Genomic DNA, 16,010 nt, shown 5'->3' with positions numbered 1-16,010 from the left:
AAGGTGGAATCCATAGGTGTTGAAGTAGGTTTAGCACCAAGGAGTCCCGTATTCTGCAATAAATCCAAGAAATATTTTCGCTGACATAAAGAGATACCTTGGGAGGATCTAGCAATTTCCAAACCAAGGAAATATTATAGATGTCCCAAGTCTTTAATGCTGAAAAGATTATTCAAAACAGTTTTTATGTGGCTTATTTCGGTTAAGTTATTGCCTGCAACAATTAGATCATCAACATATACAAGTATAGCAGTGAAAGATGAGAGATTCAATTTAGTGAACAATGAATAGTCAGCTTTTGATTGGGAAAAACCTAAATTTATAATAGCTGAAGTTAGTTTAGTATTCCATTGTCTACAGGCCTGCTTAAGGCCATATAGGGACTTATTTAATTTACACACCAGGTTTTTAGACGGGATGACAAGTCCAGGAGGGGGTTTCATATAAATATCCTCATCTAAATCCCCATGAAGAAACGCGGTGTTGAAGTCTAGTTGGTGTAAGTTCCAGTTTTTGGTGGCAGCAATAGATAATAGTGTCCGTATGGTTGTCATTTTAACAACAGGACTACAATTTTCATGATAATCAAGGCCCTCTGTTTATGTGAATCCCTTAGCAACAAGGCGGGCCTTGTATCGTTCGATAGTACCATTTGAGTGGAATTTTAGCTTAAAAATCCACTTACAACCAATAGCCTTTTTGTTTTGGGGGAGAGGGGTGAGATGCCAAGTATTATTATCCATAAGTGCCTTTAATTCAGAATCAATGGCAGCTTTCCAATGAGGATCCATGATGGCAGTATTATAAGACGTAGGTTCAACAGTGCTGGGTATATTTAAGGTAAACAATTTATGATTTAAGGCTAAGTTATTATAGGATAAATATTGAGATAAAGGATAGGGAGTAGAACCTGTATCAATAGAGGCTTCGTGGGATGATCCTTGGAGAAGGCCACAATGGAAGTCCTTAAGATATGTGGGAGGTTTAGAGATGCGACTAGTTTTCCTAACAGTCTCAGTGGCAATATGTGTAAGAGTGGTTGGACAAGGTTGTTTATTGGTTGGCTGCGGAAGTGTGGGGGATGGGAAAGTAGGGGAGGAAGGAGGTGGGGAAAGACAATCATAAGGAAAGTTAAGGTTAGGTGTGTGAGTATGTATAGGAGATTTGTTTGATTGGGTAGAAGGGTAAGGAAATTGTGTTTCAAAGAATATGCTATCTCTAGAGACAAACAACTCTTTGGATTGGAGATCAAAGAGTATATACCCTTTAACGCCTGGTTTGAATCCTAGATGGAGACACTTTCTAGACCTAGGATCAAGTTTTGATCGATTATGTCTAGGGGTGGAAGTGAAGGCAAGATAGCCAAACACTTTAAGCATGGAATAGTCAGGTGTAGTGTTGTGAAGCTTTTGAAAGGCAGTAGAGAATTGTAAAAGCTTCGAAGGTAACCTGTTTATCAAATAAGTAGCATGGCAAAGGGCACGAGTCCAAAAAAAAATTGGTAGATGGGATTGAAGAAGTAAAGCACGCATTACATTCAAAAGATATTGGTGCTTGCGTTCTGCAATCCCGTTTTGTTGAGGGGTATCAGGACACGAGGTTTGATGAATGATCCCGTGAGTTTGATAAAAATCTTTCATAATAAATCCTGGGCCATTATCAGACCTGATTGTCTTGATAGTTTTGTGAAATTGGGTTTTAAAAAATTGCAGAAAACTTTTGATTAATAGGGAAGCTTCAGATTTGGCTTTCATTAAAAAAATCCAACAAAATCTGATGTGATCATCCACAATGGTAAGAAAATATTTGTATCCAAAAAGGGAGGGGGTTGAAATAGGACCCCAAATATCCATGTGGACAAGATCAAAGCAAGATTCAGTGTTGTTAGTGCTATTGAAAAAAGGAAGCTGTTTTTGTTTGGCTAAAAAACAATTATCACAAACAATAGCAGATTTAGAATTAAGATGCAGAGGAAAAGTTTTATTAAGTTGAGATAGAATGTCATAAGAGGGGTGACCAAGATGATTATTCCATGGGTCACAATTGTTTACAATGTTATTACAAGTATTGAACTAAATCGTATTATCATTGATAGTTAGATTAAGGGTTTGGTTTTTGGGAATGGTGGGGTAAGTGAGAATTTATAAACCATGGCTAAGCTCAGTTGTACCAATCATCTTCTGGGTAAGGATTTCCTATATTAAACAAGCAGAAGAATTGAAATGAATGGTACAGTTGAGTGCAGTGGCTAATCTAGGTATAAATATGAGATTAGTGTGTATTTCAAGGATGTAAAAAACATTGTCAAGGTAAAAAGCATTACTGAAATACACAGTTCCATATTGTTGAGTGGTAACGGTTGCTCCATTAGGGAGCTTGATGTGGTGATAGGATTAATATCTATAAGGTGTGTGAAATAGGAACTTAGGTGGCACACATGATATGTGGCCCTAGTGTCCAGAATCCAGGCAGTATTAATAGATTCAAGGGATGTGTTAGAAGTACCTGAGATCGAAGGGGTTTTGATGTGTAATTGATGGATTGCATTAGGAGTGGTAGCTGTATGTTGTTGCAGTATATCTAGGAGACATTTTTGTTGCTCTGCAGTGAAGGGGTTGGGAATAGCGTCTGAAGTAGTTGAAGTAGAGGCTTCATCAGCAAGAAGTTCTAGAGATTCATCAGAGGCTTGGGTGAGATGCAACTTCTTCAGATAAGGAGGAAGACTGTGCTTCTTAAAGTAGACTTCAATTGTATGTCCCTGTTTGTTGCAATAAGAACAAACTTTGAAACCCTTTCAAAGACCTTGATTCAAGTTCTTTGCAGTTCCCTCTTGAGATTGATGTTTAGAGGCAGATTTGTTGAATTGAGCCAAGAGTTTATCAGATTCAATTGGAGGTATGTACTGGCGTTCTTGCTGAATCAACATGGAGAAGACTTTGTTGATAAGGGGAAGAGGTTGCATCAACATAATTTGAGATCGAACAGGGGCGTATTGTTCATTGAGCCCTTTTAGAAACCGAATGACTTGGTCATTGTCTCTGTAGTCTTTGATTTTGGGAAGCATAGAACAAGAGCAGGTGATGGCACAAGTACAGCTAGGTAGAGGACAAAAGTTGTTAAGTTCTTGCCACATCTTTTTGAGCATAGTGAAGTACTGATTGATATTTTGATCACCTTGATGAAGAGCATATATCTCCTCTTGAAGTTCATAAATTCTGAAAATATCACCTTAGTGATACCTTTCTTTAAGTTCGTCCCAAATTTCTTGAGCAGTTTCCATCCAAAGGATGCTTTGTAATGTTAGGCCTGATGGAATTGGTGATCCATGCTATCACCATTGTGTTACAACGATCCCATGCCATTGAATTTCGTTCGATAGTTGCAGGTCGAATTAGGGTTCCATCAATGAACCCTAATTTGTTTTTAGAGCGAAGAGCAACTTTCAGTGAACGGGACCAAGTATGGTAATTCTGATTCATCAACGCCGTAGTGACAATAGCATGTCCGGGATTATCAGACGGGTGCATAAAGAAAGGATCAAGCATATTTGTTTGATAGCTTCTTGGTAGTTGAGAGGGCAAATTGTGTTTGGGTGGAGAAATTTCGTCGTCACTCGTATCGGATTCTGCCATGGTGAAATTGGAGAGGGAGAAAGATGACGTTGAGATGACGGTGAACAAAACAAGAAAAAAACGCAAATGCAAAGACGAAGAAGAAGAAAAGAGGGAAAGGAAGAAGACAGAGATAAGAGAAAGAGGGATCGGAAAAAAAAGGAAAAGAAAAGAAAAAAACGCAAATGCGAAGACGAAGAAGAAGAAAAGAGGGAAGGGAAGTGACAAAGATAAGAGAAAGAGGGATCGGAAAAAAAAGGAAGAGAGAGAGAGAGAGAGAGAGAGAGAGCAAATCTTGGGAGATGAAATCAACGCCCTGGATCTGCTCTTGATACCATGTTAATGTGATAACCACTATTGAGACAACTCATTGAAAAAAAAAAGAATATTATAAAATCTTATTATTCATTATGTTTGGAATAGAGTGTAACTCTATTATAGGGCCTATTTTAACATAATTAATATGAGAGTTTTCATATAACTAGTTTTACATAGTTTTATTCTGTTTTGAAAAATGAAGTTTGTCTTAGATATTACAATCAGTAAGACATCCCTAAAATTATTCTAAGTTTTTTATGAACAGACCAATATACTCTGTTATTTGCACGACAGTGTTACACTATTGGAATGTTACTCATCTTTTTCACCTTGCGACTATTGCATCATCTCCAAGTCTCGAATCACAATCAATTGTAAATAATAAATATATTCTAATACTAATCTCACCTTACTTGTAAAAACATTGTGATTTCCTCTTTTGTATGTTGTCACACAAACACACACTTTGAATTGTATCTCTGGGTAAATTGTCATGCATCCGCTCAGCTCTAGTTGTGAAACATGTCTTTGCTTTATGTGATGCAATTTCCTACTTTGTTTTAGGCTTTCATGTGTGTGGAATAATTCACTCTGATAATGTTTCCATAGGTTTTCGATCATATTTTGTTCTTCATAATTCCCATAAGATAGTTCTAATCCAGCAAACACCACATTCTTATAGTTTTGAGAATTTGAGATATGTAGGTAAAGTCCTTGGAATACTCTTTCCAAGATTAATTTGTTGAACTTGAAGCATAAACTAAAGAGAAAAAATGGCTTATACATAAGCACTTATTTATCTTTTATTTAACCAAACTAGGTCTAATTTCATGCATGATAGACTTTCACGTAGGTCAAATTAGAAAAGTGTAATAGCTAAAATTGAATGAATTATAGGGTTTTCAGGTTTTGATGAGTGTAAAGGAAAATTAAGAGGAAAAAGAGAAGGAAGTTGAGTGAACCGTCTCTACGATTGAAGAAAGGAATTTTTCAATTGTCTGCATGCATGTTGCATAGGTCACAAGTATGATTCCTTGGAACGTTAATTCCAGGAGTTTTAGTCGCATCAATTTGTTTGGTAAATAATTAAGGTTCTTAAGAATATTTTTAAATTTTATTTTATTTGAAATTTTAAAATTTTAAAAATATAAGATAATTTGTTGAAATAATATGAAAATAGTTAGTGGTTTTCACCATTTCAATCATGGAAGACAATTCATTGTTCAATGTTAAGAAGCATGCGTCATGGGATAGAGGAGAGTCTGAATCTGATTCCTCCTTTCAGACGGAGGAGGAGGTATCAGCAGCGGAGGAGTACGGTGAGGAGATATTGGCGGAGGAAGGAAAGAAAGTAGATGGTGGTTGTGATGGGACGGGTGGAGAAAGTCCCCATGAAGAAGAGGGAGTCTTAGGTGACAGTTGTTCTCCTACACCAAAAAGGGTAGCCTATCAATCTGACGAGCAAAAGGTGGGTTTTGACTTTTTTGATAATGGTTTTGGGGAGTCCTTCGAGGCTCAAAAGTCCAACGAATCTAATGAGGATCTGAACAATGGAGAAGTCAGCAGAGTGGGGGATTCAGAAGGTCACGTTTTATCACATGTTCATTCCCAAAAAGTTATTGGACCGGTTAGTGCTTTTGGGGCCAGTGGGCCAGATGGTTGGGTCTGTTTCTTTTGACAAAGCCTGTAGAGTGTTGGTAATAGACTCCAAAGGAAATGCTTTTCGGCAGAATAAGAAAAAAGAGAAAGAAAAAAAAGAAGATGGTTGCAGATTTAGGGAAGAAAGTTTCTGCTACCCCATCCTATCTCGCATGTATCGCTCTCAGAAATGTTTTTTCCAAGGAAGCGGGCGTTAGAGTGTGCACTCAGGTCTCGTCTAAAGACTCTATTTCCTCGGGTGAGTTCATTCCTTCCGCATCTAATGTTGACTCTGATATTATCTGTTGTAATGTTCGATTGAAAGGAAAATCTGAGATAGGGCAGAAGGTGTGGAATTCGGTGTCTGGGTTGGGTGTTGTTAGCTCTAGACAAGATTCTGAGTTAGAAAATCTTATTAATGCTATGTAGTTGAGAGATAAGGAGGGCTTGAGACGTGCGAAGGTGAATCCAAACTATGCTCTATGAATCTGTTATCCTATAATATTAGGGGAAGAGGTATGTCTTCCAAAAGGAAGAGAGTTAGTTGCTTAATTCAATCCAATAATATTGACGTTTGTTTCATTCAAGAGACCAAGTTACTTGTGTTTAATGAGTCTTTTGCTTGTGATTTTTAGGATAATAAGGAGGTTGAGTGGACAGCTTGTAATTCTGTCGGAGCGGCGGGTGGCATGGTGATTTATGGAAGAGAGGAGCTTTGTCTTTAAATTACAATTTCGTGGGTAAAGGGTTTGTGGGGATAAACATTAATTGGAAGGGTGTAGGCTACAACTTGGTTAATGTTTATGCGGCTTGTAACAGGGCAAAAAGACTCTTGACTTGGGATTTTCTTTTATCCAAGAAAAGGTCTAGAGGGGTGAGGAAAGGTGTGTGGTGGGGGATTTCAACGAAGTTTTGTGGATTTGGTCGATTTAAATTGTGTTGGAGGGAAGTTTACGTGGTTTAAAGATAATGGCAAAGCTATGAGTAGACTTGATAGATTTCTTCTTTCAAAGAAGCTCGTAGAGGAGTGGGAGATTTTTTATCAAAGAATAGACAAAAGAGATATTTTGGATCATGCTCCAATTCGGTTAAGTGTGGGAAAGCTTGATTGGGGACCTAAACCCTTTAGGTTTAATAATGTTTGGTTTAAACATGTCGATTTCAAGGAGTTTGTGGATGTTGAGTGGAAGAAGTTGATTGTTAAAGGAAGGGGAGATTATGTTCTTTATGAGAAGTTGAAATGTTTAAAGGAGAAACTCAAGGGGTGGGATAAGGAAGTTTTTGGTTGGATAGATCTAAAGATGGAGGAGGCAACATATATAATTAATGCCATGGATAAGGTGCTTGAGGAGAACATAGGTGGAAACAATGAAGTAGTGGTTCAAGATAGAAGGAATGCGACCATAGATCTTTGGAATGGTATGAACATCAAAGAGTACATGCTTAGACTCAAGTCGCACAATCTTTGGTTGAAGGAAGGGGATAGGAATTCTAGGTTCTTTCATAATTCTATAGAGGAGAGACAAAGACGCAACTCTATAACTTCATTAGAAGGTGATGAAGGTAGAGTTGAAGGAGTTGTTAATATCAAAGAGGAGATTCGCAGTTATTTCCATAATTTCTTTAAGGAAGGCGATTTTTCTAGACCGATTCTGGAAGGTCTTTCTCTTAATAGGTTGGAGGAGAGTAAGGCGGTTTGGATGGAGCGAGAGTTCTCGGAAGAAGAAATTAGAGAGGCGGTTTGGTCTTGTGATGGTAATAAAAGTCCCGGGCCGGATGGGTATTCTTTGGATTTTTTTAAATTGAATTGGGAGGTGGTGAAGGAAGAGGTGTTCAATTTTATTAAGGACTTTTATGAAAAGGCGAAACTTACTAAAGCTTGTACTTCCTCTTTTATTACCCTTGTTCCTAAAGTCAAGAATCCCCAAGCCTTGAATGAATTTCGTCCTATTTGTTTGGTTGGAAGTTTGTACAAGATCTTGGCAAATTTGCTGGCGCTAGGTTGAGGAGTGTGGTGGGCAAGTTGGTCTCGAACAATCAAACAGATTTTATCCCGGGAAGAAACATTTCAGATGGCGTTATTATAGTTAATGAGGTGTTAGACTTAGCTAAAAGGGGGAGGAGAAGTTGTATGGTGTTGAAAGTAGACTCTGAGAAGGCTTATGATAGAATAAGTTGGAAATTTGTTAGATATGTCTTTAAAAGAATGGGGTTTGGAAAGAGATGGTTGAGTTGGATGGATAGTTGTATTTTCACCAATACGATGTCGGTTCTAGTTAATGGGAGTGCTACTAAATATTTTGTGGTGTAGAAAGGCCTTCGTCACGGAGACCCTTTGTCACCATTCGTGTTTGTTTTAGTTATGGAGGTTCTCACAGCCTTATTGAATAAGTCAAAAGCGCTTGGTGAGTTTCGCGGTTTTAAGATCAAAGGCAATAAGGAGGTGGATTTGTTACAATTTGCGGATGACACTTTAATTATTGCCGAGTGTAATTTGGCAAACTTGTGGAGTTTGAAATCAATCTTTAGAGGCTTTGAGTTGATGTCGGGCTCGAGGATAAGTTTTCATAAGAGTAATTTATATGGGTTAAATGCCGGAGATTGGTTCTTGGAAGCCGCTTCAAGTTTTCTTTCTTGTAAAGTGGGGTCTTTACCCTTCAAATTTCTTGGTGTTAGGGTCGGTGACAACCCTATGAAGCTATCCATGTGGAGAGACTTTATTTTAATGTTAAAAGATAGATTATCGGTTTGGAGAGGAGTGCACCTTAGTATAGCCGGTAGAGTGGTTTTGATTAATTTGGTTATTAATGCAATACCGATTTATTCGCTTTTCTTTTACAAGGCTCCTAAAAAGGTTTTGAATGAGGTTTGTTCGATTCAACGCAAGTTTCTTTGGGGAGGTGGAGATCTAAAAATATCAATTAATTGGGTGTGTTGGGATACGGTGTGTAAGTCCCGGGAAGAGGGTGGTTTAGGGGTTAAAAATGTGGAGATCATGAATGTGGCTTTGATAAGTAAATGGAAATGGAGAATTCTTACGGATAAAGAAGCGGTTTGGTGAGATCTTTTAGAAGCGGGATATGGAAACATAAAGCTTAAAGTTTTGGTAGGAGATGAATCGGTGGTGGATAAAAAAGATTCTATTTGGTGGAGAGACTTAATCATTTCGGATAATTATGAAAATCTTATCTTCGACTACTTCGCGAGTGCTATTCATTGTAGAGTGGGAAATAGGGCTGCAATACCTTTGTGGTATGCGGCTTGGACGGGCCAGCAGCCTCTAATGGAATGCTTTCCTAATCTTTTTTTTAATGGCTAGCAACCATTTGCAAACTATTAATTCTGTTGGTTTTTTTGAAAGTGATTGCTGGAAGTGGAAGTTGGCCAATTTATTCGCGGCTGGGAGTGAAGCAGGGGAAGTGGCGGTGAATGGTATTGGAGAAATAGCGGCTGATGCTGGTAGTGAGGCAATGATGGAGCGCGAGACAATAGCTATGTCTGGAGACATTCCCGCGACAGATTCTGCTAGGCGGATCCTGCTGCCGGTTTTTCAAGAGCTGCTGCCTATCCTTTAGCAGCAGACTTTGAAGAAGATCCCTTTAAGTGGAGACCGAATTCGGATGGTATATTTTCGGTGAAGTCTTGTTATGATCGCTTCAAAGTCGCGCTTTCGGGTCCGCCCATGAATAATGATAAGGTAATGGCTCTAGCTCATCTTTGGAAAATCAAAGTGCCTTCTAAAATTCTGTTTTTTTGTTGGAGATTTATTCACAATAGAACTGCAACTAGAGACCATTTGGTGAGAAGGGGTATTTTAATTGAGGGAGATGATTCTATTTGTGTTCTTTGCTCATTGGAGGAAGAATCTCTATCGCATCTATTCACGTCTTGCGAAGTTACCCTAAGAATTTGGCGAAGGGTTTACATGTGGCTAGGAGTTGGGGTTTTCTTGTCTCTAGAGGAATTCATAGAGTTCTTTTTCAATTGTTCAAAGCTCAAATGCTTGACCAAGCGACCGATAGTGGCGGTTGTTTTGCTTGCTACGATTTGGACCTTATGGATCAAGCGTAATGCTATCATTTTCAAAGAAGATTCCTTTAGTTTCATAGAGAGTATGTCGGAGATTGTCTTTACGTCTTGGAATTAGCTTTGTTCATTTTATAAGAAGGTGTTCTCGTGTAATTTCTGTAGTTGGAATATCCAACCTTTTTCGTGCTTTGAGTTGTAATTCTCTTTGTATTGGGGTGGAGCATCCCGTTTCCCCTATAATTCCATTGCTTATTTAAAAAAATATTAGTTTGAGTTGGTTATTTTTTATACCCATGAGAATATGTAATTCCCACCCTTTGACATGAGAGCAAATAATTAAAATTTCATGAATAATTTATATTCCTGAATATTATTTATTCCAAGGCAATTTTTCCGTTTCCAACTACCAAACAAAGGAATATTTATTGACAATCTCAAGTTTTCGAGTATCTTTTTTATAACACTGAAACAAACACACCCTTAGGGTACTTGTATTGTATTCATAGAAATGTGACAGTTGAAGGTAAGTGTCGCAAGACCTTCCCTTAAAAATGGTTAAGGGCAGTTTTTGAATAAATATTTTAAATCATGTGTCACAAATTTAAATTTTTCTTGTAGTGTGTTCATTTCGTAAGTGTCGCGGTCGGCCAAAAAATTGCACCGCCAAGCTCGCCGAACGCTTGAAGGTACAAACAGAGTCGCCACCAATATTTATTTATTTAAAGAAGAAAAAGGAAAATATCGATAAAATCCATGGGAGAAAAGGATAAGATGGTCATTGCAACCAAATTAGGGTTCGGGAGTCTGTTATGCAAGGGGAAGGTATTAACACCCCTCATTTAGTTATCTTAGTGTTTGTGTGTTAACATGTTTGTTTGCGTTCTTCTAATTATTACGAGAAAAGAGAAAATAAAGAGTTTAGAGGCTAATTGTTGGTTTAGCTCTCTACTTCAAGCTTCAGTGAAACACTTGAAGTAGATTAGGTTTTTATGAGCTTTAGCGAGGGTTGAGGGAACAATTTCGCAGAGCTTCTTTAGGCTAGTGTTTCTCAAGAATGGGTGAATGAGGTTGTTTATATAGGGAGGATATTAGGGTTTTAGAGGAAATTGGGAGATGAAAATGATTGATTTTTGTTTGTATTGAGGTGAGGTTTGATGTGGCAGCAGAGGAATGGAAAGGTTGAATCAGACTGCAACATTATTCTCTGTACTATCCATTTTTGTCACTTTATGCATTGGCTGATATTGCTCTTGTTTTGAACTTGCAGGGTGTGAACATGCTGATGTTAATAAATGATGGATGATGAAATACATGAAGATGTGCGTAGGAGACATGAAGGATGTAGAAGCAGTTTTCTCTTTCGTTGTTTTTTTTTTGGTATAATATCATGAACACTACACATTCTTTTTCTTGTATTTATTTGAGATGCAAGTTGTAACATGTTACCGATTAAAAAAACTATTTTAATGGAAATTTTTGATTAAAAAACGCCACACATGTGATGGAAACACCAAATTGAAGAACTTGTATAATTAAAAAAACTCAAAACAAAATATGATTAAAAAAAGATTTTGATGCAAATAAACTAGCACTTTTCATAAAGCCGTACTAAATTTTATATTAATGACTACAACAAAATTTATTGAAAAAAGGAGAAACAAAATTTAAGAAAAAAATCAAGTAAAAAGGATATATTAAGCCTTCGATGCACTTAAATGAGTATCAGGCTCCGAAGTATGTGGATGGTGAATGGGAAGTGGAGATTGAACCGGAGGATATTATATGTGAATTGCAGTTCTGGGAAAACATGATTATCATGTATGTGCTTGGGAGAGATCTTAGTATGAATGCAGTGAAACAATTCATGACACGCTATTGGAACTTTGTGAAGCTACCGAAGCTTTTCTAATATGATGATGGTTACTTCCTCATGAAATTTCATTGCAACAAAGATAAGGAGCTGGTGCTAATGAGATGCGCTTACTCAATTCATAATATGCCTATGGTGTTGAAGGATTGGTACCCAGGGTTTGATTTCAAGCGTGATATGGTTAGGACGATACCAGTCTGGGTTAAACTGCCTAAACTTCCCCTGTACCTATAGAGTGCTACTAGTGTAGGCAAGATAAGCAGTACACTGGGTAAGCCTTTGTTTACCGATGAGTGCACTACTAATAAGCTTAGGATATCATTTGCGCGTATTCTTGTGGAGGTGGATATCACGAAGAAAATGAAGGAGACTATCACAATTATAGATAATGAAGGGAACAAGTTGGAACAATTGGTGGAATTCGAGTGGAGGCCATTATTCTGTGAATCTTCCTAGAAGATTTGTCACCAACGCATTAGGGGAAAAAAGGTTCTAATAAAGCAATGGCAGCAGGTTAAGGAAAAGAAAAAATCTCCATTACCTGAGGTATGTACCCCTAATAATCCTATATAACAAGCTCCATCCTCTTGGACTGAAGTGACAAAAAACAAGAGAGTAAAAGGGAAAATTGTTTTTCCTGAATCTGAGAATATTGATGAGGCATCGTTCCAAAATGCCTTTGAGGCTCTGGATGGTAGAGTTGAAATGGGCGGCAATACATCTCCCATGATTGTATCCTGGAATATAAGAGGGCTAAATAATGCAGGGAAATGTAGGGAGATTGTAACCCGTCTCAAGCACCTAAACCCTGTTATTAGTATTTTGTTAGAAACTCAAGTAAAGATGAATAAGGCTTCTCACATAAGGAACCAAATAAGCCATAATTGGTCTGTTATTATAACTATGATAAGCATTATAATGGTAGAATTTGGTTCATGTGGGATAGTAGTAGAGTGAGGCTTGAGAAGGTCTTTAGTACGAATTAGTGTATTCATGTGGGCATTTACAACCTTAATGGTACTGTGCAACAATGGTGCACTGCTGTCTATGCTTAAAATACTTTGAACCTAAGAAGAGAGCAGTGGGATGATTTAGAGGATATCCACAAGAGAACTCGGGGCCCTTGGTTTATTATTGGAGACTATAATAATGTGCTATCAGTTAATGATAGATTGGGTCGAAATAAGGTTAAGGAAAGTGAATACCAATACCTTTCTAACATGATGGATAGAGTGGGGTTGTTTGAGAAAGAGAGTAAGGGTGACCACTTTACTTGGAACAACAAACATAGCACTGGCATAATCTACTCTCGCATTGATAGAGTTATTGTCAACTTGGACTGGCATCAAGATAACATAGAAACTGTGCTGGAAATCGTGGAGCCTAGTATCTCTGATCACTGTTTGTTAAGGCTTCAGCAGAAGGAACAAGATTATCAGCAGATGTATTGCTTTAAATTTCCTAATGCTGTAACTGACATAGATTGTTTTTTGACTGCTGTTGAGAATAATTAGAACCAGGACTTGAGGGGTAATCCCATGTATATGGTGTGGAGGAAATTGTATAGACTCCAACCAGGAATCAGATTGATACTTCTAGGGGAGAGTTACTTGAAGCTCAACAGTAATTGCTGCAAAATAGAATGGATGATCAGAGTATTGAAAGGGTCAAAATATGCTATGAAAATGTGATAAATTTGAATAACACATAGGAGGATATGCTTAGACAAATAGCAAAGATCAATTGAATTAGACTTGGGGATATCAATAATGCTTATTTATATGCTACTCTGAGGGCTAAGTATAACAGATCTAGTATTTGTTATTTGAAGGACAAATATGGGAGTCACATTCAAGACCAAAAGGGGCTGGAGAAGAATGTCTTGGATTTCTATAGAGAGCTAGTTGGCACTAAAAGGTATAATTTGAGGAAGATTGACATTGCAGTCATGAGGAAGCGGATTGTCTACTGAGCATTGTAATAACCTGACTGCTAAAGTGACTGAGAAAGAAATTTTTGATGCTGTGAAATCCATTAATGACCTGACTGCTCCTGGCATTGATGGCTTCGGGGAAAAATTCTTCTAAGTGACTTGGCCAATCATCATTAGGGATATTCAGGCTGCTGTTTGGGAGTTTTTTTAGAATGGTAGGTTGTATAGGCCTGTTAATAGTACTTTGGTGACCATCATTCCTAAATGTGCTAATGCTTGTATAGTGAAAGACTATAGGCCTATCTCTTGTTGTACAGTGATTTACAAAATCATCTCCAAGATTATGACAGTCAGGCTTGGGAAACTGTTGAGTTAAGTTGTACATGTTGATCAAGCTGCTTTTGGTCCTGGGAAACAAATCAAAGACCATATCCTTTTGGCCTATTAATTGATGAGAGGATGCAGTACTAATGGAGTGGCTCCAAAGTGTATGATTCAAATGGATTTGTAAAAATCTTATGATAGTGTTGACTGGCAATCCTTGGAAGATATTATGACTGAAATGAGTTTCCCTAACAGGTATATTCAATGGATTATGAAAATGGTTCAGACAGTGTCCGATTGATATCCAATACTTCAATAGCCTTTTCAAAGAAGAACGAGTGTATTCATTCTTAGATGGACTCAGGGCCAACTCTGGACCAGGGCAAGTAGGCCCACATCCCAGTATCTCAGAAAAATGGAGGCCTCAATTCGGAAGGTATAATTAAGAAATTATAATACTACAATAATAAAATATATATTTATGACTGAAATATATAAATAATTCATTTTTGTGGCCAACGATTAAGACTTCTCTTTAAGAGTTTATTGGTACGAAATTCTCTCCTTCCATATTTTTAATTATTGTTTTTTTACAAAAGAAGTTCATTTCATTCTTTCATTGCATTACAGAAAATAAAAATAGTGTCACATTTCATTCTTTCATTGCAGTACAGAAAATATAAACAGTTAACATTTTTGAGATTTTAATTATAATTTTTTGGGTTAAATATATAAACCCCCTGCAATGTGCTGAAGCGGTATAGCGGCAAGCAACAAAAGTTTTGGAAGTATTTATCCGGGAATTTATCGTGTCCACAGAGATTGGTGAGAAGAACCGTCGTTCGACTATCTCGCGTTCTAAGTTTCATGATTTGGGTTACGGAAAGTAAATGCGGGAAAAGTAAATAAAAGAAAATAAACAATCTTAATAGTCTATGAAAAATAGTTATGGAATTTCATTTCGTTCTACACCTCTAATACTTAAACCCGAAGATCTTATCGCAACACACCCACAATACGCATCAAAATCACCACACATCAATCGAGATGCCACATCAGTGTCCATGTCTGAAACATCGACGAAAGCTCAACCGTACTATTCACATCAGCGATCTCTCAACCGACACAAACAACACGAGGCATTAAATTCGATACCCATTACGGTCATTAGCCCTAAATCCATTTCTGAAATCTAGAAACTAACAGTTATCATTCCTAATCAAGATCTATGATTCCTATTTCTACAATAACATAAATCCAGAGCATTTAAGCAAAAACATCAAGAACAACAACAATGATGATTTGTAAAGCAAATATATAAACGATCCCAGGATCGACAAATGTACATACAAGAAGAGTAGAAATATACATACAAAACTCCCCATTGGAATGAAACATATGGAAGAAATAAGATGAACCGGAAACTCTCACTGTCACAATGAAATCGAGACAAATCCATGATCAATCCATATGATGTAGCATCCAATGGTGTTTCCTAAACCTCTGAACTATCAAAAATGGACCAGAGCCACTCCAAGGGGGGAAATGGGTGATCAAAAACCTAAAAATTTTGTTCAAAACTATTTATACAAAAACTGAAATTACAGAGCGCGCGACGCGCCCTCTCACTTAATGTACTAAACCGCCCTAGCGCGCGATGCGCCCTAATAGCGCGCGACGCGCCCTAATAGCGTGTGACGCGCCGAAGCTTCTGCCTGGATTATTTCTTTATCACCTTCAACGCGCGACGCGACCTACAGCGCGCGACGCGACCTACACCATAACAACAACTTTATTTCTTCAAAACACTTCTGTAGTCGTGTCTTCGACACTTTATTCCTCGAGGCTCCGAAAACGCAAAATTACCTACAAAAAGACGACAAAAATATTAAACGGTACATATTTACATAAAAACGTATTAAAACACAAACGAAACAAATATACACAAAACATGGAATTATTCAAACGGTATTAACAAAAAGTATCGATAAGTGCCATTATTTACATACACAAAATAACTACATTTTGGCACTTATCACAATGTTAGCGAATTCAAATTTTAGCCCCTCGTAAAGTTTTTTTTAAAACAACCCTCGTAAAGTGACTTGGAATTCCTTTATTTTTTTATTATTTTTTACTGTTTTTTTTTTATCAATTTTTTACTTTTTTGTAATAATTTTTTTTGCATCTTTTTAAATTATTTTAATTAATATTTTTTTATGATTTCTTAAATTATTTTTATTAATATTTTTTATGAAATATTTTTTTAAATTATAACGTTTGGGCC

At 37.2% G+C, this 16,010-nt stretch overlaps 1 protein-coding gene across 1 annotated transcript; it reads left to right on the top strand.

Annotated features, from left to right (window-relative positions):
* The first annotated feature begins 7,929 nt into the window (after nt 1–7,929).
* LOC131619374 (uncharacterized) lies at nt 7,930–9,142 on the top strand. Its single transcript, XM_058890476.1, has 2 exons — nt 7,930–8,624; nt 8,887–9,142. Exons 1-2 carry the CDS (start codon nt 7,930–7,932, stop codon nt 9,140–9,142), a joined length of 951 nt encoding a protein of 316 aa, XP_058746459.1.
* The last annotated feature ends 6,868 nt before the right edge of the window (nt 9,143–16,010 follow it).

This window comes from Vicia villosa, linkage group LG7, assembly GCF_029867415.1.
Source record: "Vicia villosa cultivar HV-30 ecotype Madison, WI linkage group LG7, Vvil1.0, whole genome shotgun sequence".
Lineage (NCBI taxonomy): Eukaryota > Viridiplantae > Streptophyta > Magnoliopsida > Fabales > Fabaceae > Vicia > Vicia villosa.
The sequence above is the reverse complement of the archived record's forward strand: the minus strand, read 5'-3'. Positions and strand labels throughout refer to the sequence as shown.

Bases quoted from the DNA above. Each gene is read 5' to 3' on its own strand.
- LOC131619374 (XM_058890476.1), top strand. From the start codon at position 7,930: ATGGAGGTTCTCACAGCCTTATTGAATAAGTCAAAAGCGCTTGGTGAG. The intron at 8,625-8,886 runs GTGAGATCTTTT...TTTAATGGCTAG, and splicing joins ACGGATAAAGAAGCGGTTTG to CAACCATTTGCAAACTATTA.